At 40.6% G+C, this 23,388-nt stretch overlaps 1 protein-coding gene across 1 annotated transcript; it reads right to left on the reverse strand.

Moving 5' to 3' along the window:
- Window positions 1-2,344: 2,344 nt before the first annotated feature.
- Window positions 2,345-23,146, reverse strand: LOC141922160 (cytosolic phospholipase A2 epsilon-like). The gene is made up of 20 exons (XM_074821294.1): window positions 23,095-23,146; window positions 21,376-21,512; window positions 17,681-17,812; window positions 16,528-16,568; window positions 16,036-16,078; window positions 15,410-15,502; window positions 15,263-15,326; window positions 14,411-14,574; window positions 14,047-14,139; window positions 13,505-13,542; window positions 12,673-12,808; window positions 11,787-11,923; window positions 11,087-11,309; window positions 10,406-10,520; window positions 9,726-9,863; window positions 6,555-6,662; window positions 5,308-5,502; window positions 4,818-4,984; window positions 3,456-3,642; window positions 2,345-3,233 (listed from the first exon to the last, which is right to left on the reverse strand). Exons 1-20 carry the CDS (start codon window positions 23,144-23,146, stop codon window positions 3,025-3,027), a joined length of 2,472 nt encoding a protein of 823 aa, XP_074677395.1. The 3' UTR covers window positions 2,345-3,024.
- Between the last annotated feature and the right edge of the window lie 242 nt (window positions 23,147-23,388).

Raw genomic sequence — 23,388 nt, forward strand, 5'->3', positions numbered from 1 at the left:
TCCCTTCACTTACCTACAGATAATGAATAGGTAAGAAGGAAAAGCCAGACACAGAAAATATGCAGAACATATTAATTACAATTAAGGAGGTCACCGTGTTAGTGTTTGTAGTTCCTATTACCACAGCTATCAAGATTTCTGTCTTTTAAAACATTTAGGAAAAATCATACTAACTCCTGTCAGTGTTAACACTGTGATAGAGCATGGGCCTGGATTTTTGCAGTGCTTCTCCCCCCTAGCTTATTTCCTCCCGTGAAGGGATAATTCCATGAAATTACTCCTATTTCCTGTAAAAAGGGACACTCCCAACCTGCAGAACGAAAAGATCTTTTAAATGCCCATATCTGCAGCTGTTACCTACATTCTTCCAATGCCTCAGTACAGCCCAGAGGCTGAGCATGGGAAACATACCCCATTAGCAGCTAAACCAGACAAAAATTGCCAGAAGACAAAGCCACACAAAGCCTTCATGCTGGCCTGCAAGAACTGACAACCAGGATCTTCTGCAAGTGTTCTGTGCAATTAATTAATAATTTTAATGATAAAAAGCAAGGTGAGCCTGACAAATTAACCAACCCCCTAAATCACAAAAAAATCACCTCTATTAAACATGGAACAGGAGTGCTGAGTAGATGGGATTCAGGAGAACAGGCCACTGCTGAGGAACAGGCACCTGGAGACACCTCTACAATGTCTCAGAGAGGAGGAAACCAACTGTAGATGGCATGATGGGGCTGGTGCCCTTCCCCTCAACTCAAGAGCATTACCTATGTGGCTGCTACATATCTCCAGGTGAAGGCCCCCAGTGCACCAGGAAAAGGATGGCTGGATGGAGGATTAAGCCAGACCTTTTTCAGGGTCTACAGCAATGCAGGACATTTAGGCATTTTCTGGGTAACAGCAAGGACCTTGCTGTGGGACTCGTGTGGCTGTCGGTGTATCTGAAAGAAGAAAGTCATGGATATTTGAGGATTGCAAGGGGAGAATTGACAAGAAGATCCAGTTCTTGTCCAAGAGCTTTACCCATACTGAAAGCACCACTAGGAGCTATCATCTGGGCCTGGCCAGACTTCTGGGATGGGCTCAGCCCCTGGCTGGTACAGCAGAGCATGCCTCAGTGGCACACTAGGAATAAATGGGGCTTCCCTCTGTTAAAGCAACAAACAAAAAGACAGCAAGAGAATCAAAGGGGCATAGTTAAAGACAGGGATGGGAAGAGAGAGGCACGGTTCTTGAAATCTGGTGTTATCAAAAGACTCAGATGGCAGGAGTGGGAACTCCATTTGCAGCTCCTGAAGATGCCCGAAACCCCAGCTGGAAGATGTGCATGTAGGAGAAGCAAACGCGTGTGTCACCCTAAATGGGTTTGCCATAATGATAAACAGAGAAGGTCGAGAGGGAGTTAGAGCTGGGACAGAGGAGAGGCAATGCCTAAAGGGACTGCATGACTCAGCAGCAGAGATCACAAAGAGAGGAGCCCTTGATGAGCACCAGCAAGTAAACAGCCATTTCAGCACACTGGAGGTTTGAACCAGGGCTGCAAATCAGATGGAGGTGTGAGGGCCTGGAAAAGCAGCTGGGGCAAGGACACACCATCCCTAAGGGGACTGAGGTCATCAGAGGTGAGTGTGGGAGACTAAAGATGACGAAGGCTAGTGGAAGACAAGGTATAAAGGAATGCTTGAAGAGAGACAGATGATGATAACAAGAGGGAAAAGAAATTTTCAGACTTTTAGAGGTTCACATTTCATTTTGAATTAAGGATTTCTTTTCTATTTTGGCTATGATTCATTATTCATAGCTCTATGTTTGCCAGTACATGTTACCTCAGCACAGACAAGTTACTGCGTTTCATTTAAATTTGAAGTAATTAAGGGCAGCTGATACTGACTGAAGCATTATACTTTTCTTAGATTAGTATCTTTGTTACAATGAAACAGGCTTACAGAGTATTTGCATTATTAAAATGCTTCATAAAACAAATAATTATTTTGGTCTTCATTTCAAAAATAAGCAGTTTCAACAAATTGCCTTGTGCTATTTATAGTAGTTATACAGAGCATGTGTTGTTTATATACAGTCAGGGACTGACAAAGTTATGCAATTACCTATGAATTACTCATGAATGTCAGTGTAAAGCACTTAGCTTGCCTTCTTACCACAAAATCTGAATGCCTCTTAGTTTTTGATGTTTTTATTCTCACAACATCCCATCCTGTAATAACAAGAAATACTATCAAACCTGTTGAAATTAATGGGACATGGATGCTGAGCTGGATCCTCTAAATACCATGAGTGTTCAGTGAAAAGCACAACTCCAGGTTAGGTACTTACACATGCACCAGAAGAGCTGATCCTGACTCACAACAGGGTTTGAAATGGTCACTTCCAAGGGGTTTTTGCAAATCTAAATATTGCTGGTGTGATAAAACTTGTAAATTCAGAAGTATAGAACATTTGTATTTTCCATGTGAAATCTCAGATTTTCTGTATATCTTATGTTTATTTTTGCATGTTATTTTAACAAAATTTCTTGCTGACACTATAGAAAAATACAGTTTTCTCTTTTTCTTTGAAATTGTCCACATTTATTATGTATTTTTCTGTTGCTCTAAATTTAAAATTAAATATCTGTAGCTCATTTGTCTTCACTTCACATACAACTTCTACTAGTATAGTAAATTTTGAAAGAATTTATATTGCTGTCCCACATTCATGCATTTAAAAAGCTTTTCAATAAGCCCATATTTCCTAATCTTTGATTTAATGCATATACATGTACATACATGAAAAAAAAAAAAAGTTCACCAGCAGTGAAATCCAACATAAACATAGCATGAGACTAATCATTATTTTGTCCCATCGGTTTATCTAGGATCGCCATATAGTGGAGAGGAACCACAGGCTGAGACAAATCTTTGTACTTTCCCAAGTGTGTCATGCTCATTCACAAACAGGTCTTGATTCTTCTACAGGAGAAAAAAAAAAAAAAAACAGGTATCTTTCTGAAACTCAGGACGGCATTTATTTTTTGTGCTGTCGTTTCTGCTCTATGGCTGAATTCAAAGCCTGAAGGATCAGATGTTTGTTGTTCTGAATGTTGTAGCTGGTCAGTTCTACCAGCTTGTCAAACTCCTCCTCTGTATAGGTAAAGCTGTTTAAGCAGTATGGGGAAAAAACACTCGAAACATCCACATTTCCCTGAGCCATCTCAGCAGTGCTGCGCTCCACACCTGAGAAATAAAGAAAGGTCATCAATGGGGTATAGATACGGTCCCAAATCCTGCTCTCCAGATGGGGTACAACATTGCTCCTCACTACCCAGACATACGCATTGCTTTCCCATGGGAGCCACAGCAGGGGAGGGAGGGGATCATGCTAGGCCATGTCTCCCATCCCAACACAACCAAAGGGCGGCCAGGTGGTGGGAGGACCATCTCTGTCCTATGGCTTACCAGGCTCTTTGTATTTTCTGAAGGTGTCATTCACCAGCGGGAAAAACACCACTGTCGGTGCCTCTGGGGTCTCTGGGTCTTCGAAGATGTAGCACTCCTTCAAATTATTCTTTTCTTCTTCACTCAGGTGGATTTTGGGAAATGGGATTCCCTGCTTTAGGAAGTACTTGGAGGCTTCCTCCAAAGGCTGCATTCAGACCAAAAAAAAGAAAAGGTCAGAAATTCTGCCACCTCCATAACTTTTCCTAATGCACAACGTGTCCATCAAAGGCCCTTCACAAAGAACCAGGAGCAGAGTTCGCTGTCAGTATTTCCTCTGGCCTTTGTCTCTTGCATGAAATATTAAGTCCTAGTTATTAACAGAAAACAGTTCAAGACCCAGTCTCCATCTTCCACTCCTGATTGTTGTCCTACCTCCTCCTCTTCATCAGCCTTTATCTGCAAGATAACTAAGATGTTCATGGCTACGGGCAAGGTTGGCCTAGCTGCTTAGGACACAGAAACATGCCACTTACCGAAGAAAATCCTGAAATGAGCAGAACTGACAGGAATCTGAAATGGTACAGTTTTTAAATAGATTCACAAAGGTACAAGCATTTTGTTGACTTGGCAAGAAATATTTAAAAGACTCTAACTGTCTTAGATGCCTTAAGACGGTTGTGAAAAGTGATGTAGGCATTTGGGAGCAAAGATGATCTTGACTGAAATGTTAATTTAATCTTGTGGGTGTCTAAGTCATTTTTGAAAATAGGATTTTTGTTCCTGAATCTAGTTGGCACATATGAAAATTTTAGTCTTCAAGAAATTCTGTTTTATCCATATCTAGTAATAGGAATTATAGACCAGGTTATTAGCTGGTATCTGAAACAGTAGATATGGCATCAAAGAAAAATGCATAACATAAAAAAAATCCAGTTACTATTCTAAAGACAACTGGACAAATTACTTCTAATTCAACTACATGTAGATATCTTTAGATGGATATCACAAGATAAAATGAGTTCATCAGTGGTGGTACTAGTTCCAGAGAAACACTCCATACAGATTGTAGCCTCGATAGCCATACCGAGATCCCGGGAGCATACAGGGTTAGGAGACAGCATTTACCTGTCAGAGGGTTAATTAAAATAAAAGATTTAGAAAACTGATACTACTTCTTTTTTCCTTAGGAGATTTTCCATGGTATACCAGCATCACCGAGAGACCCAGGTATCTACAAAATGGGAGCTGTACACCAAGAATCCTTTTCTCCCAGAATCAGTTTCTTCTACACAAACTATTCTGACTCCTTAGGAGTTAAAAAGGGCTAAAAGGGCTAAAAGACAGCAGTCGTTATCAAAAAAAATAGAGTGGTCATCGCACCGATGTCTGTGATCCAGAAGAATAGTTTAAGTGTAGAACAACATCCACTTTCCTCTCTGGCCTCATGAGCGGTGGGTAGCTGATATCGATATATCCTGCTGTGTCTGCCAGGCACATGAACTTTGCTGCTTCTGTCAGTTGGTTGGGGAAATTCTCTAGTACAGTATCTAAAAGGAAATATTTGTTATGATGAGTGATTCAATGAAGAAGTAATATATGTATTGTTTGGCTAATAAGGGAGGAAAATATGCCTCTTGTCTCCCCATTACTTTTGTTTTCCAAGACCCTGTCACACTATGGAAGCTCAGTCTTGATACAGAAAAGAAAGACCTGCCCAAGGTAAAAAGACAGAGCTCCTTCACTTCTCATGCTGCTCTTCTTCTGTCCCCATTAGCAGTAGCTGGCCTTCCCTGGAATCAAGGGAATTCTTGACGCTGAAGAAAACACCAGCCATCTAAGCAGAAAAAAATTAATATTCAAGGATGTTTACCTTTCCATATACAGAAGCTTTTGCTCTGGAGGTATTCATTGTGCACCTGGAACCCCTTCAGGAAGTTGTAGAACTTTGAAACCATCACCCGCTCAGTCAGGACCTGACGAATGATGCCCATGATGCCACATTCAGGGGTGACCAAGTAAGTCTCCAACTCATGGCTCCTGGCTGGTGGGGAAGGCTCATCTCCTTCTGAAGGGTAGAGGAAATGAAAAAGTTGTTGTTTTGATACAATTCTTTGCAATACTTAAAATACCAAAAGGCATCTAGTATTATCTAGAGGAAAGAAGGTCCTAATAAGACATGGCAAGATACAGTCAAATCAGTGTCAAAGCAGGAAGAAGAAAATCAATCTTCAGTAAAGCATATTCCATTAAAAACAAAGTCAGAGTGGCAACAAACTTCCTAAAGCTGGAAAAAGTGATCTACTGCTTGATAGAAGTCATAGGTGGATTCCCTGTGTGAAGGTCAGCATAGGCTGAGAATCTGGACCAGTTTCTTTCAAAACTAGTACAAAAAGGCTTTGAAAAAAAAAAATGCTGCCAGGAGACACTCAGAAAAGAACAGAGATAAAGAGTTGTGCTAAATGGCACCTCATGAGATTGGGAAAGAGGGCCAATGACTTTCTATCACAAGCATTTATTGAGCTTGGGTTCTGCAACACTTCCATGGAGAAAGCGATGAAAAGCCCATAAACCAAACTTGCTAACCACATTTGAACACAGGAAGGACAGCCAACATCTCCAAAGAGAACACAGTTTTACAACAAGATCAAAGAAAATTGGAATTAAATTCCACGTAATAGATATATCCAAGTCCTTAACAACAACATACAAAAAGAACTATTTGCTCAGGTAGACAGAGAACACAGCACTGAGATATTTGTTACAACATGTAGGTTCACTGAAAAGCTGCTGGCAAAGATGATTTGTTAGAAAACTTCAGTAGTTTTATATTTGGTAGAAAAACATCACTTGCATAAATTCAGTCCAAGAGAGACTAATGGATATAATGTTGCTATGAATGAGCTCAGAGAGGAAACCTAATTAGATAACACTGGCAACATGACACCTCTGGGGGGGAAAAAAAAAAAAAAAAAAAAAAAAAACAACAGTGCAGTTTTGGCCTCAGTTTTAAGATTTCAAAAGCTTTCACAAAGATTTCACACTATATGCATCTGAATGTAACATTCATTTAAAGATTCATAAGACAACAGGTAAAGTAGAAACAGAAACATAACCTACCAACATCAACAGTCCTGTGTTGGGTACACCTCAGTGAGCGCCTTTTTGTTGGGTCCGACGAATGCCAGGCATCCAGCAGGTTGTAGGAAAAGACATTGCTCCACAGGCCTGCGCAATGGTAGAGAACATGGAAACTGCTTTGGAAACATTTTAATGGAAAATATCCCTTTAAAAAAATAACGTTTCAACTTTGTAAGGGTTATCAGAAAGCCTCAGGGTTTCCAAACTCTCACCAAAGCTGTACAAAGTTCTTTTGCGGCAACTCACATTCTGTCCTCAAAGAGGAACCTCAATAGTTTTAAACATTGTGCCAGGCCTTCAGCCACTGTAATTCATTGTCACATATAGCTGTTGCTGATACACTGCAAGCCAACATTTTCTGTCCTATTAGAAACTGTCATCAGAGAGTAAAACCATGCCATTTCCCATAAAATAAGGATTCGGTCTACAAAGTATGTCGTATACAACCATATACTCAGTTAAAGGTTTGGAGGCTGCTCCTGAACAGCCACGATTCAAGTGGTTAGAGCACAATTTGGGATAGTTTGTGGAGTAGTCCTCTAAAACAAGGCATCTTCACTGTCCCGTGTAAGATTTCTCTTGTAACAAGTTCTTTTGAGTGAGAATCCTCTCCTTCTCCTTGTTATTGTCATCCCAATAGTCCTTTTTCCACTTTTGCCCTCTCACTTAAAAGAACATCTAAAAATGTCTTCCCAGTATAGAAATCTCCAAAAGCCTCTTGGATCTTGAAAAGTGTTCCTTCCTCCACAGCTCTGCCGCAGGCCCTGAGAACTCTGCCAGAGAAGACAGTGCTGAGCTTTGCCTTGAAAGTCTCTACCAGTGCAAGCTTTGCAAAAGCATACATCATAAAGGATGCAATAATTTGTATTGGACAATACAATAATTATGCATTCCATACAATAGTAACAGAAATACAATTCCCTTTTAAACCTGGCTTGTTTGTGGAGTGGGACAAGAGCCAAGGGTCTTCTGCTTCACAGGAAGTCTCCATAAGGATGTGACTTGCTTGAGAAACATTAGAAATACATAATTAAGTAATCAGATAGGGGCTCCCTGGCCCTACACTTATCTGGCAACCAGAGTTCATTTGCAGATAATTACTGGCCAGTTTCCATCAACACAACCTCATCTCCCTGCAGCTTAAGAAGCTTCTGTCCAGGCCTCCTGTGAGAAGGCAACTCCTCTTATTTCTCCTGTCTTCATTTGGTGCCTTCTCACTCCGTAACTCTTCTGGCTTCCCAAGCCCCAGGAGTTACACACTGCTCGTGCATTTTAGTATCTTCCAAACACTGTTGTCACCCCAGAACTTGGTCGTAATTACATAGCAATTTTTCCCTAACCTCTTGCACTGAAATTTCATGGTACCTGTATTTGCTGAAGTAAGAACTATGAGGAGAGATGGTATCTTTTACTAGACTGACAGAATTTAAAATAGCAGACAAGCTTGCATGCACCCCAGCCTTTCTTCTGTATCTCCATAAGCTCATCCAATCTTTCCAGTTCTAGATCTCTTATAAAAACCTTACCTCTCCCTGCAAATGACACCTTGCTTTTATCCTTAAAGTATCATGCTGTAACTAATAGTACAACCCAAGAGGGCATTACATATTGTATCACTAGATGGCAACATTGCTTTAACTCTCCACTCATTATTTCTAAAGATACACCTATTGGCTGTGGGGTCACCAGCCTAATTCAGGTGCTGAGGGTGAGAACAGAGCTTAGCCCGGACTGGATGTGATGGGTGTGCTTGCTACCTGGCCACCGTGGGTATGAACATGCTACATCATTGTTGTTGTGAAACTGCAACGGAGGCACAATGTTCTCAGAAGGCTCTGTAGTCCCACCTAGCTCTGTGATCTTCCTCCTATCTCTGGCAGTCAGCACATAGTGCTTAATGGAACAATTGAAAAAAAAAAAAATGGAAAGAATAAAGGGTTCTCTTCTCCAGAGCACTCTCCAGCATCTCCAGGTTCTGGATTTGGTACTTCTAGTGCTGGTAGCTGCATCTGAACTACTGTGTTTCAGAGCCACTAGAGGGACTACCTTCCATGAATTTGTCCTCCCCTTTTCAGACCTATCTATACTCTTGGATCCTGTGTTATCTTCTAAGTCTTTTCCCTCAGCCACCTCTTTTCTTAACTCATGTCATCACTAAAAGCTCTAAGCATAGCCATTACAGCTCTGAGACTTAGTGTCTGTGTGGTTAAGCACAATCTTCTGTTCCTCATGCCCAGTTATTTTTTTGTGATCATGCCAGTATGACTCTGGACTTCTCCTGCATCACACATTGGGGTGTACAACTTCCCTGCACACCAAATCAGGAATACCACATAGTGTTGCTGGTGATGTGGATTTTTCAGTTCCTAAGTAAACCCTCTCTTAGTGGTATCTTTGGTTTCCTGTTGTGTGTCATGCTTCTTTACATGTAACACATCTGCTGTTCAGGGTGTAAGAGCAGATGGACTTTTCTGCAGACAGCTTCACCCCAGAGAACCAGCGTACAAAAGGATGTGGTAGACAGTTCTAGCATTATGCAAAATTAAAACAAGAATTGCATAAAAACTGCAAAGCTGTCTTTCATGCATTACTGGGAACTACCCACTTTACTGAAATAAGGATGACAAAACTCACTAATTTAATCATGCTAGTAAAATTAGAAAGGATTTAGAATAGTATTAAACTTGCAAAAATATCAGTAACAGTTCAGAAAACTACTCAAAATTGCCATATTTTATAAAAAACTCAGTAACAACATTGCTTTTTGTTATAAAATCATGACATTCATAAACAAATTTGGTTTTAAGATTCCACTTTCCAAATACAAATATTTTCCATGTGGAACTCTGCTGCTGCTGGGTTCAAAACAAACCTAATCTCTTTAAGCAGTCCTGAAACTTCAGGCATGAGAGTTACCATTCAAGACAAAAGCAACAGTGAATAGTGTTATTTGAAATCTCCTCTAAGTATTTTTTAGCCCATCTTCAGTGTCTCAGGAATTCAGCCAGAGGTGAGAACAACGTGTTGTATACTCTGCTTCTGTCCTGCATGTTGTAGGGCACTGGTTGCAATATGCAGGGTCTGTATTATATTAAAAAAAAAAAAAGTACATTTTTATGCAATCCAAATTTTAGCAATGGAGCATATCACCTTTCATGAAACAGATGCGGGATTCAGGAAGCTTCTTCATCAGGCGACCCATGAAGAACTCACTGCCAAAATCCTCTGCACGAATGAAGGCGCCGTATTTTAAGAATCCGACCTCATAAGGGGTGAACTCCACCCATTCTGCAGAGGCACAAAATGAACCTTTAAAGTTCAAGCCTATTCTCACCTCCCTGCAGGAAGGGCTCTGAAATGACAAGGAAGCAGCTGCAGGACAAGACCTATCAGCTGGGTGATCACAGACTGGCTTTCCTCAGGGTAAGGAGTTATCATTCAGCTGGTTTCAGCCACTCACTCAGTAACATATCCCAGACTTGGTCATTCAGAACTTTCCAATGAGTCCCTCCAGATAGGACATAAGTGAAGTTTATACCAAAAGCGGGTCAGCCTTTAATTACCCTGTATGTGGAGCTAAGGCTTGTGAGTACCTTGGCTGTCCTTAAGCACCTCCCCCGGATTTCTCCTGCCCCATAGAAGATGGGTTCCTCACAGACCCTAGGCACAAAGTCTAGAAATGAAAGAGGAAGAGGAAGTTAAGGTGGAAAAGGAACTGTTTATGAATGCTATAGTTCAGCAGTGCAAGGGATTGCAGGACATGAAGAAACTGATAATGCAGATCATTTGAACACCAACTGAGTCCAGATACAGCTCAGTTTAGCCATCACCTTTGAACTCAGAAAGGCTGTAGTCTTCCTTGATGTTGAGGATCATGTAGATAGGTAGGGGATTCTGACCCTGACCCAAAGCCTGTCGCTCATCTGAGAGTCTGTGGTTGTTTTTCTGTGAATTGACCAGAAACAGAGAAAGAGCAAAACCAAGGGACCTTCTTGGCATGGTGTATGGTCTTGCAAGATTACAGCAAAATAAATACCTGTTTCCATCTTCATTTTCTTATTCTCTCCACTCATTTTGTGTTCAGACATTTTTTTAACCAAGGAGTGATCTAAACATTTACACATCCACATAAGCTTATTAAATTACAGGTGAACTGTAGGACACTTTGTGTTTATAATGGTCTCTTGTTCTTCCCAGTAAATGCATCCACTTCACATGAATTATTTAAGTTCTCATAGGGAGGAACGAAGCAAAAGAAACCAAGAGCAGGACTCTGTTGTTAGGTGCTCAGATACTCATACTGGTAGGAGACAGGTTTTCTGCTCTACAGAATACCCCCTGGGCTGTTAATTATGTGTTGAGAGATACGTGGGGATAAATCCCCTTTGTTAGTCAGCAGAAATCATCTGCTGGATAATGCTGGTATGCTCTCAGGCTAGCATCTGTCCCCGAAGCTTCATTTTCCATACAACAGTATTCAGTAGCTGTTAAGGAAAACATAGACACGCTACCCCATCACTCAATGCTTTTTCCAGCAGAAGCCCCCAGAAATCAACACTAGAGATCTGGTATCCCTCTTGCTTCCGCAGTTTTAGCTCCTTGTCATAGTACTTCAAGCTCTCCAGTGAAAAGCAGCTTAACTTGCACTTGGTCATGTGTCTGCGGACTTCACCAATTGGTCTGGACAGATCCTTGTGTGACCAGTCAGCACTCTGATACAAATGTGACAAGGTCCTGGGGAAAAGAAAGGAAGTATGTTGTTATATGCTTGACATGCTCTCACTTTTTTGACTTGGATTTAAGGACCACATCAAATGAACTAGCTGAGGTTCATTAAAAACATCTTTTGGGCTCAGTTTATCATTGAAGAGAAAAGATGTTTTGATTTAGAGGACTCTCTCAAATCACTAGTGAAACCTGAGGACTTGCAAAAAGCCCCTCCACGCTATGTAGGTTTATGCACAAGGCTGTGATTTGCACCAGGGCCACTCATTAGGAAAGATCCTAGAGATGAAACAAAGGGTCAAGGAAAATGTTGTTCCTCGTAAGCAGCGTTTAGGCCATGGCTCAGGTGATGTGTTCTTAATGCAGCAATAAAAAAAGCTTAAGACTGAAGTAGTACACCTGCCTTTACCAAAACAAAGAGAATAAATCTCTCACGCAGCAGACTATAGAGGTGACGAACTATGTCTTTGCTCAGGATCTCCTTACCATGTTGAACCAGATGACCCAGTGATGTATGAAACAGCATCTAAGAGATCCAGCTTCTGAAGACCCAGCAGGTTGCCTAACAGAGATGTCAGTGCCCGGGTGCCACCTCCTGTTGTCATGACTGCTACAACGGGTACCTGTTTAAATATTAGCACAGCAGTGGCAAGCAGGAACTTAGTTTAACAGCACAAGTGATTAGAGTGGGTGAATTGCAGCATTTCTGTCCCACGTGAAATTCCAACATTTCCCCAAGCAGGGGAGAAAAAGATTAAAACCTGGTATTTTGCACAGAAAAATAACCATATTTTTTAAAATTTGGAAATTAGCTCATTTTTACTTTATAAATCAAAATTAATCAATTTTTATTCTAAAGTTTTACATGCTGGCTTACCAAAAAAATTCAAAGCCTGTTGTTTCAAGGCATTTCAATATTAGACTGCATTTTCCTCAGCAGAACATCATCTCATGAGAGCTCTATTTTGAGAACAAGCAAAACTCATCCTCTCTTGTAAGTATAATGACTAGATTACATTTCCTATAAAGTACCTAGAGTATATAATTGCACTGACGAACCACAAAGCCTAATCGCATGGAAATCTAAATTGTGTTACAGGAAGACAAGTTACAGGTCTATAATTCACAGATGAAAAAGAAGTAAGGCAAGGAAAAAATGCCTATTTATGGCATTCTGTTTTCTGAGCAAATGTGTAGCAAGTGGGTTTGATACTGCCCATGCTCTCACATTGTTTCAGCTAAATATTTCTGGATGCTTTACAAGGGGCACTGGAATACATCAGAGCTGGTTAAGGAACAATATGGGAATGGCTACAAGTATAACACATTCCTGTTACACAGCATGGTCCTGTCCCTGTGGTGCTCCCCATACCTCATGGTCTTGAAGGTCTCGCTCTAAATGAAGTGCTTTTTTCAGAGCAGAAGCCACAAACTTCCTCCGTTTCTGTAGGAAATTTTTCTCCTCTGTACACAGATCAAACTCCAAGCGAACATCTAAGTTTCTTGACCTCAAACAAAGCCCAGGGTTGATTAGGATGTGCGTGATCACTTACAATTAATGTCTGGACCCATGCTTACAAGTCACAAATTCTACTATTAAGCTTAGAAAAGCTGCTATTGCAGCCCCACAAAAGCACATCACAGATGGTATAAGCAAGGTAGAGAAAAGCCTGAGAAGGTTAAAAAGTTGTAAAAACTTACTGAAAAAAAAAAATAATCAAAGAACAAACTCCAAAAAAAACCCCCCAGAAATATTGTTTATTGCTACACTGATTTTCAAGAAGTGTCTAACATAAATACTGCAATCCATATACAGATAATATAAACAGTGGAATATTTAGGATTTGTTGCCTGAAGACCTCCAGATTTTATAAATATAAACACTCTGGATTCTTTACAAGTAAGGAAAGTGAGGTATAAACACATATTTTTCTAAACTCATAGCTCCATAACTTTTGCAGCCAGGAAAGGTTATTCTCCCCATCCAAACTGAACTCCTGCATAGCAGCATAACAGGAAATTTCACCCAGCACAGTTACCCATGTCCAAAAAGTGAAAGTTATTAACTAACATGGGGTAAATAGCAGTAAATATAATCATTGATTAAATACTTTCTCCCTTAGTTAAGAACAAGGTAAGAAGGCAAAAAAGCTGGGCAGCATCTCTTTTTCACAACCACAAAACCCAAAACCAAAATTTCTTACCAGTCATTTGACTTCACATTTAAATTGATTGTTTCATCCTAGAAAAAAAATGACAATATAAGCACTGGAGATGATTTTATATCCTTTTCTTTCAGTCAGCTTTGAAGCCCTTCATTTTTTCTAAGAGCCATATTGGAGCCACAAAGCCATAACTATCAGAAAATCCATCCCATTTTTAAAAATTCTCCAAGTCCATTTTATTTTTAGTTTTAGTTTTATACTAAAGATACAAAGAGCAGTATACAGTAAAAACCAGCACCAGCTCTGCCATCGTGCCCCATCTTGCCTCATCATTTGCATTTGTTCTGATCTGTGTTAGTCCCACAGCTGGTCACAGAAATCCCTCCGTCAAATGTTTGGCTGTGGTTTTTGGTTCTACTCAATTTATACGAAAATGTACAGGTCCATAACCCTCTGTTAGGAATGTAAGGGCACTGGCAGTTATATATCTAAACCCCTAGTTCACACTGATATAATTAACTCATGCCATTGATCTGTGGTCCATAGGTTCACATTTATTCTAAAAAGTTTGTATTAATCACCTTTGCTACTGCTACTTTCTCCTTAAAGGGCAGTGAATCCAGAGGAATAGTGAGGGACGCATGGCAGTCTTTTTTCTCTTCACCTGAAGTACACTGAAAAATAAATGATAATGTAGAAAAATATTTAACATATACACCACAGAAACGCACTGTCACCAACTTATTTTTTTCAAATGGGGTCACTGTCCCACAGTTTCTAAGTTGGCATCTAATATTTAGGTGTCTTAGGGGGTACAGTGCTCTTCCAGAGCAGAAGATCACAAAAGATAACTTTTAATTAAAAATACAAATTCTTTCCATTTGCCTCTGTCAAGTATGGAAAACTGTGAGCGTACTATGCTTACTCAGGCTAATGATCACATACCAAGGAGAAATGAGGCTTCTTCTCTGCCAGAGCCACACACAGCTCTGACAGGCTGTACTTGATGTAATGGAAGTTCAGGGGCTCCACGGGTTGCTGGGAAGAGCCCAGTGACAGGGTCTGGCTCTCTTCGTAGGATCCCTTCACTGAAAACAAGAAGTCTTTTTCTAAAAAAAATATGAGAAGTTAATGACTGCAATCTCAGAAACAGAACATCAAATGGTCATTCAGAGGTTGTCATTATTATATACAAAACATTCAAAAATGCTTAAAAGCTCCCAGACTCTATTCATCCAACCAGGGAACATTACAGGAAGAAGAAGAAAAAAGAAAAGAAAAGAAAAGAAAAGAAAAGAAAAGAAAAGAAAAGAAAAGAAAAGAAAAGAAAAGAAAAGAAAAGAAAAGAAAAGAAAAGAAAAGAAAAGAAAAGAAAAGAAAAGAAAAGAAAAGAAAAGAAAAGAAAAGAAAAGAAAAGAAAAGAAAAGAAAAGAAAAGAAAAGAAAAGAAAAGAAAAGAAAAGAAAAGAACTTATAAAACAGCAGTAGCTGTTTTAAAAACTCAGACGTACAGGCAAATCAGGCAAAATGTAAATCACTGAGATAGAAATATATATTCTGTTTTACAGCACCAATAAGATTCATTATCACTCTAATCATTCACTCTAATTTCAAAGTCCAGTTTTTATAGTTAGTTAGCATAGACACACTATAATTGTTGGATCCTGTATATACTCCTAATCATCCAGTTCGTGTGCTCTAAAAGTAGGAAAATTACCAGATAAGAAAATGACAAAAAAATTATACATTTTCAGTTTACTATAAAATAAGATTTTTTCTTTCTAGTTTAAAGTCTAACCTGAAGGTTCTTTCTTCATCCGTCTATTGTCCACCAGGACTTCCAAGCAGGAAATTTCACGAGACTAGCAGGGATGAATGATAAGAGACTTAAGTATACAAAACATGCTATATTTGAGTCACTTCACTGCTACCTGTCTCTGGTCACCTGGGTCCCTGGGGTCTGGAAAAATGTCCACCCTGTGTGTGTTAGGCTGATAAGAGAAAGACCTTGGCACTCTGAAGATGTGCCTGGTTTCAGCTGAAAGAAAAATGGCTGTGGTGCTATGGCCCCTCTATGGGGCCGGGGCCAGGAAGCAAGAGGAAATAACAGGGAAGGGAATGGGAGTGTGCTGAGGCCTCCCGAGGGTGGACTGATGTGTTGACCAAATTACAGGGCTGTTCTTGCAGCCCTGCTTTGGTGAAGTTGACATCTGAGTGTTACTTCCTCTGATCAGAGGAACAGGATGGCTGTGAGGGGGTGTCAGGAGAAGTCCCCAGAGGGAATGACACAGAGGCAGTAAGTCAATGAAAGAGCACTTCAGGCTTTGTCAGGAGGCTTGCTATCAGCTGGTGGTGGTGGACAGGTCTCTGGGTATCCCCAATGACTGTGTTCACTCTTTCCTTATACATCCTCCCACAAGGAATAGCACAACAAGATGGCTGCCAGTGCCCAACCCCCCCATCTCCCTCCCCTTCAGCCCTGCAGCAGTGAGGTGTTGGGGCACCTGCCAAATCCACCATTCCCATCACTAGCATGAAAAAAACCATGGAAGAAAAATAGTTTAAAATTACCACTAATACACCATTAGTGACAAGCTTTTCAGGAGGTACTGGACTGAAAGAGAGGGAAAAAAATGCAGTCAGAACTAATATTACCTAAATATGTCCTTAAATGAACACCGAGGAATAACACATTTCTTAAAGTTGCCTTGTCCAGCATTGTCTCAAATATGTCACTGATTTTTAATTTTGGGAGACATCTGAAATGTGGCTTCATTATTTTTTTTAATGATAATGATAAACAGTAGTCATAATAAGCACAGTGGCTACAGTTCTTATTATCCTCCTCCCTCTTCCAGCAAATAATGGGATACATTAGTATCCAGCGTGGTTCTTGGTAGATAAGGAACACGGTGTTTTAGCCAATATGCAACTAACTTGATAAAGATCAGCTGTTACTGTGATGCTGAGCATTTTAAACTATATTATACTAAATGCTAGCATGTGTTTGACTGCTTGGTTTTGTAAAGTACCGTTCTTCAGTCCCTTATGGGTTTTACTCACATGCTCTCTGATGCAAACTCAACCTCCAGCATCTCTTGTGTCTGTAAAAGATTCATTCACTATAAGTATTTGAATTAATTTTATTCTCACTAACTATGGTTGTCAATGATTATTCTGGCTCCTGAAAGAGCTCTTAAAAGTCAAATTTCCCTCCTGCTCTAGGGTATGCTCAGATGGGTGAAAACAATCAAGTTAAAGTGATTTTGGTAAGTATTCTCCCTCCTTCATCAACCATCAGTACCCAGGCTGACTGCTCTTGTCCATTCAGTGATAACACAGAGTAAAATGGTCACATAGGTAATCCCCAGTCCTAAACCTGTAATAATTGATGGCTTAAAACTCTTTAAAGCCTTGGTTTTTTCTGGGTAACATTATCAGAAGACTGATACTGTTGGATAGTAGAGGGCATCCTCAATTCTTCTCATCAAAGGACTCCTATAACATGGACAATACAGTGACCAGTCACCAGACAAATTAATACAGACTGCCTGCCGATATCACCATAGAGTTGAATACCAATACATACCCTATAAGAAAAGTCAGTGAAACAGCATATCTACAAAAGTATCTAAATCAGACATTCAGATCCCGTGTTGAAGTCATCAGGTATACATTCAGGCACACCGAAGTAACAAGATTGTTACAGCAATTGACCAACAACGGGTTTTATCACCTCAGCATGGATCATTGTCTTATATTCAGGTATGCACAAAAGAATTACAGGGCAGGGTATCAGTTTTTAAGTGAATACTCCAACATCTATGCCAGAGTATGCCCAAACTCACAAGTGCTGGTCCCATGAAAAGAAATTCTAACAGAGAAATTTTGTGCAACAGTGATGAAGTCTTTTATCTCCAACAAAACCTATTTGAGCAAGAATCAAGAAAAGGGGAAAAAAGGGAACTCTGTTGTCAGAAAAACCCTGCTAGGAGGCTTGAGGAGCTAGTAAAAACTTTCAGGGTTATGTGCAAGGTAGGGAGTTAAACCTTGTCCACTTTGCTGAACAAGGTTTGGAAGGTATTTTACAGGATACATGAAGTACAAACCAGTAGGAAAGAAACCTCCCACCTACAATTGCTTTACAAGAAGTTATTTAGGAGGTAATACCAAAAATGTATTTCCTTCCTGTGGCCAAAGCAGTTTTATTCCTCACCTTTGGATTTAGCTGAAAAGTCAAGTGAACGGTTTCTCCAAGCTGGATTTTAGCAACATCAAAGAGGACGGTGAAGAGGAGGTCATCTTTAGTGATTGCATTTTCATCATAGACTTTCAGCTCAAGAATATTCTGTGAACAGAGGTACAGAATTAGGAACATCTCTATTTTGAGACCTTATGGAGGCACAACATGACATGCTCAGCATGTTAAGGAAGGCAGAGAAAGGATGGGGAGAAGTGAGAGAGCATGCACAACCTTTACATCCACACAGAGCTGAAGAAAGATATTCTGGACCCGACATAGTTGGGTTTGTTGATGAATTTCCCCTGCAGAGTAATTTAAAGGACAAAGGCTAGTAGAATCACTGACTATGTAGCTCCCATGTTAAAAAACATGTCTGACCTCTAATTTGATTTGAGGTCACCACTTTTCCCTGAATTTTAGGAAACCATCTAGTGGTCAGGGCTTTATTGCTATTGGTAAAAAAAAAAAATCCTTGGATATAAGCAGTGATTAAAATGCATTAAGGAGGTGCCATATAACTACTGCACGGTTGCATAATTATATCCAGTAAATAATTAAACAGATGACATGGAGATAATTACCATGGAATCTACAGAAACTGATACATCTTTTTTAAATTGGTGACAAAATGCACAGAGAGCAGCAGAACAAAGGTCTATTTCCATTGGATTATATCCTACACCTCTCAATCTACTCTTCCTTCCTCCCACTGCACAAATCTCTTCCTCTCCCTCCTCTGTCACCTGCCAGTTTGGATGGACAGGTGGGGTAACAGCCCCTGTTGTGCCTGGTTGATAGGTGCATATAGGCTGGCTCAGGGATGCCTCCCAGAGTGCTGAGAAAATTAACAGTAACAGCTGTTTTCTCGGTGGGGAAATAATTCAGGCCTCTCTCCATATATTCAGCAGCTCTTTTTCATGTAAATTACAGGGACCTCTTATCTCAGAGATTCTTACTTATCCAGCAGATTTAACCGAAGCTTGCTAAGAGGTTCGATGCTTATTAAAGACACACAGATAGGCACATGGTGTCCCAAACAAACACATGCACAAAAAAGAGTGAGCACATGAGCTTTGTTGCCTTAAAAGTTCATAATGAATCACAGGAAGGTCCATAACTAAATCTGATAAGTGATTGAATATACAAATATACTGAAAGAAAGATGATCCAGAATCCTAGCATTCAATTTTGACATCTATCATTCCTGTAAGAAACCAGCAAGATAGAGACGGCAAGCTGTAGTGAACTTGAGTTTGCAGTTTGCTGTCAGAAGACAGAAAAGCTGCTGCCCTTCAAGACCATATACATAAATGCATCACACTGTGCTTCAGCCAGAAAAACAATTCTTTTGGGGGCTGACAGGGTCAGTGGTGGGTTCCTGTCCACCATGCTTACTAAGAGAAACATACTGAGAAGAGGCAGAGAGAAGCAGCCACAGCAACTTGGTTTACAGGCCAGCCATAAATAGTCTGTAAAGGATTATGGAAAGTCATGGAGGGGATATGCTTAAAAGCAATAGTTTGCAGTGTGTAGAAGGCAGGCTTACACTGAAGAGCAGATCAGTTTTCCTAGCTGTGATACTGCAACAGACCATCCTTATTTGACTAAAATGGCTGACTTATTTTGTTAAGTGACTGACTGATTTGAAGTCCCTCAGTTACTTCCAGCTAGCCAGGAGGGGCATGCACAGGCTGCTGACAGGCTAAGGGAGATCTCTGTCTGCACCACTGGGATGCCATGTGGGAAACAGCCAGGGCTCTCTGGCCATTTCACTGTTTCTATCTAACAGCCAGGGCTCTCTGGGAATTTCACCATTTCTATCTGCTCCTAACAAAAGATATGAGGGCAGCATTGCTGGGAGCCAGGCACCGAGCAGAGCCAGCCCTTGGCAGGGCTGCGTGCCACAAGCTCCAGGCAGGGTGGCCAGCCTGAGCTGGGGGAGCACTGCCCACAGCACCAGCCCGGGAAGCCCTTCCTAGCCAACTGTGCTTTGTCAGATGTTCATCAAAACAGATCCATTTCAGTAAACACTCCCATTCCTGATGGGAACCAGTCTGACATACCCAAACAAGTTTTCTCTTCCACAGTGACAGTGTGTTATACAATTTTACTGAGCTCTGGCTCCCATGATTTAGGAAGGTGAGTACCTTAACGATACACAAGACAGGCAAGGAGAAAATAACCAGATCAGCACTTTGGCTCTGCTTGGTGAGTAATGAGCAGAGCAATTGCAGTGTATGCAGAGAAATCTGTGAGAGCCTTAACTTAGTCTGTTGAGCCCAGACAGCAGCAAGACAGCAGTGACAGACATGCTAGACGCTTTGGTTGTCCCAGATCTCCAGGACACATTGGGGAGCCCACACTGAAGCTACAGCGACCACCTCCATGCTGCTGTTGCCAGACACTGAAAATTACTGCAGCTAATGCCACGTGGTTTGTCTCCTGATGCAAACTTACTGCAAGGTAAATGTAAGGTCTTCCTAAATACTAATCCATGACAGACTAGTTCAAGCAGCTTTCTGTGTGGCCAAGATATTTTTTTCAGCTGTAAAGTGTGGTATCACAGTTTTGAAAGACCTGTCAGCCACAAACCATTGCAAGAAGCAGGTGTTCTGGTGCAAGAATTGCAGATCAGTGTGTGTTTTTTCCCATGCTGCAATGTTTGTCCCTTGCCTTACACTTCACTGATAAACCTGCAGGACTCAGTGAAATTGTGCCCCACTGGTATTTTGAAAGAAGCTGGAATTTTTTAGGTCTGCAGGGAAAGCACTGGATGTAGGCCACAGATGGGCAGATGTGTTAAAGCCAAAAGCTGTACCAAGCAGGACCAGTACCACCTAACTCTGTGGAAGGAAGCCTGAGAACTTGTACCATGGGCGACTTCTGCAGACAAAGGCAAGAGGAATTATTCAATGGAGACCCTGTGGTGTAGCAACACTTTGAGCTATTCTTAATGATCTTTTGGAGAAGTTTATCAATGCTCAAGAGATCTGGGATACTGGCCTTCTGATTTGGCATTTGGCAGAAATATTCTTGTCCTGCTCTGCCACCAGTATCCAGCACTAGGAACTGAAAGGTGAGAGCTACAAAGCAGAGTTTGATTGCCCCAGGTGTGAAGCAAGCTTGGTTTACTTGGTCTACCACTGATCTATGTGGACTCCTAGACTCTGATGATGCTGTCTTTTGGAGGGAGTGGATAGTGGGACTTGCATATCTTCTTAAACTCTAAAATTTATCATTGTGGTAAAACTCAGCTGGTCCTCTTTTGCAAATTTTAACTGTTGTTTTGTGGGTTTTCTTATTGCAGGTTGTTCCAAAGGAATAGTAAAAAACTACAGCATTGTGATGCTTCCACTACTTAGCTCCTACATGTCTTTTATGCTGTTCAATTTACTCTGAAATTCTCACCCTTAATCTTGAAAAGCAATGATTTAAAAACAAAAAAAAGTGAAAAGTGGTAGAACATTATATGAATAGTTGTGAAATGTCCTGGCTACCTTTTACATATCAGAAAATAAAACTTAATTTTGCTGCTGCATGCTACTCCACATCCCCTTACCTATATCCTTGTAGTCACTCACACATATTTATTTTTATGGTACCCTACATATAGATCACACAATGAGATCTCTGCCCCAAAAGAAAAAAAAATTCACTCTGCATCTTACTTTTACTTGGCTCTGGATCCTGAAGAAAAATGTTTCATTCCACACTGGATCTTTGCAGTTCTTCACAGTTTTGGTCCGGACAGTCTCAGGGGAAGCAGTGGGCAAGGACAGGCTTACATAGCAATCAGTTTGACTAGCTGTATTTGAAAAGATATATTGTAACTAACAAATTACTATAAATATCTTAGAGCATAGCCTTATAGCACTGTATAGACAGCAAGCTGCAAAAAGGAGATATTATTTCTATTACTTTTTTTACAGGTACTTATTCAGTAGCACTCACTACTATTCATTCCCTCCTGCAGGTGGGAGCTCTGGTCATTAATGGAGATTCAAAAGACAACTAAAGAAAAAAAATATGAAGAGTTAGTTTTATTTAACAAAACCCATTATTGGTATGTGCCATTTGTCACAAATCAACAGATTTCTGTGACGGAGGAGAAAAAGGTTTACATTTTAAGAGAACCTTTTAACATTTTGAGCATTTAGACAAGAGTCTAACTTTGTCCTTTGCTCTTGAGAGGGGAACAGAAGAGCTAAAGAAGGTCTGGGTATGAAGGATCTTCCCCCTCTGGCCTGCTGCCCTCACGTAGCTTTAGTCCATTCCATATAATGAGCCGTCTCACCCAACATGCAATCACATCCCTTCACCACGAACAAATATGCAAAAATATCAATGCACTTTTATCTTACTGATCTAAACTCTGAGCCTTGATAGTGAAGCAACTTCTAATTTCTGAGGTGTTAATGTAACACAAGGTTGCACAATTAGCTACAAGTAAGGCATTAAATCCTCAAAATACAGGGGAGCTGCTTTGAGGTTGGCTCCCAGGAACCAGCCCCAGCCCCAAGCTGGGGCAAACAGCCTCCTGGCCAGGTGAGCACAGCAATGCCAGGCACTGCCGCAGGGTTTGACAAGTTGTCTCTTGGGGATTGCCAGAGTTTTTGGGAGAGAGGCATGCTGGGTATTTGTACATCTATGCAACTAGCTTTCCTTTTGTGTGCTAACCTGATGTATGTAGAGTATTTGGTGGTTAGGATTCTCTCTGATACTGCTAAGAAGATGATGCTTCTCTTAGCAGGGAGCAGTGCTGGGCATCTGCTCCTAAGTGCGTAAGACTTGATGTCCCATTAATCTGTGGTAATAAACCTGAAAATACAGTGAAGATTGGTGGGACTCGTTCTCTCCACACTGTCATTCACCCTTTCCAGCCCTCCCATTTGGAACAAATCTGCTGTCCTTCAGTCCTGTACACTCTTTGCACTTATTTTTAGACAGTGGACATTTCTTTTGTCTGCTGAGCCACTACAGCTGTTTCTAATGTCTCCAGCTCTAGGAACTTGTTTTGTAATCACAGTAACAGGTTGGATTTGGGTGTAATAACAGGCAGTTTGGTACTGTGGGATACATGCTAAGAGGCAGCATGACCAAGTGGGTAACCTGCTGGAAAAGGTGTCATGACATGTTGACTCCAGTCCCAGCTCTGCTCCAGGCTGATAAGTCACTCTGGGCAATTGCCTCCATTTAAATTCATTTTGTTTCTCTGTCTTTATTTTCCCATCAATAAATCAATGATAATGATCCTTTCCTCTTTTGTAATCTGCTTTGACATCCCATGATTAAAAGCATTATACAAAAAATAACTACTGTTATTAATATTTCCACATGACCCACAAGAAGAGAGTGCCTTATCAGTAATTATGTTATTCTTTCTCTACCGGTCTCTTGGTTCTCATTCCACACTTTCTTTAAACTTGTGGTGTAACCCATGTGGCAATGAACAGGTGTTCCTTAAAGCAATCTATGCAATCAGGTTATGTATGATTTATCTTTCAAGTTTTCTGATACTGTCTGAACACAAAACATCTTCCAGTTTTTCAGCATGCATTTGATAGTTTCCCCCTTACTGTCCATAGAAGGGAAGAAATTACTTTAACACTACAAATGCAGATGTCTATAATTCTTGTAAGTAATATTAAGATTTTTTAGAGTTATTACTGCAATTTTAAAAT

The sequence above is a fragment of the Strix aluco genome, chromosome 4 (genome assembly GCF_031877795.1).
Source record: "Strix aluco isolate bStrAlu1 chromosome 4, bStrAlu1.hap1, whole genome shotgun sequence".
NCBI classification, from domain to species: domain Eukaryota; kingdom Metazoa; phylum Chordata; class Aves; order Strigiformes; family Strigidae; genus Strix; species Strix aluco.

Excerpts from the sequence above, each read along its gene's own strand:
- LOC141922160 (XM_074821294.1), bottom strand. The coding sequence starts at position 23,146 with ATGGGTTACACCACAAGTTTAAAGAAAGTGTGGAATGAGAACCAAGAG. Across the intron at positions 17,813-21,375 it reads GGATCCAGAGCCAAGTAAAA|AATATTCTTGAGCTGAAAGT; the intron begins GTAAGATGCAGA and ends CTCTGTTCACAG. Across the intron at positions 3,643-4,817 it reads CTTCTGGATCACAGACATCG|CCTTTGGAGGAAGCCTCCAA; the intron begins GTGCGATGACCA and ends GTCTGAATGCAG.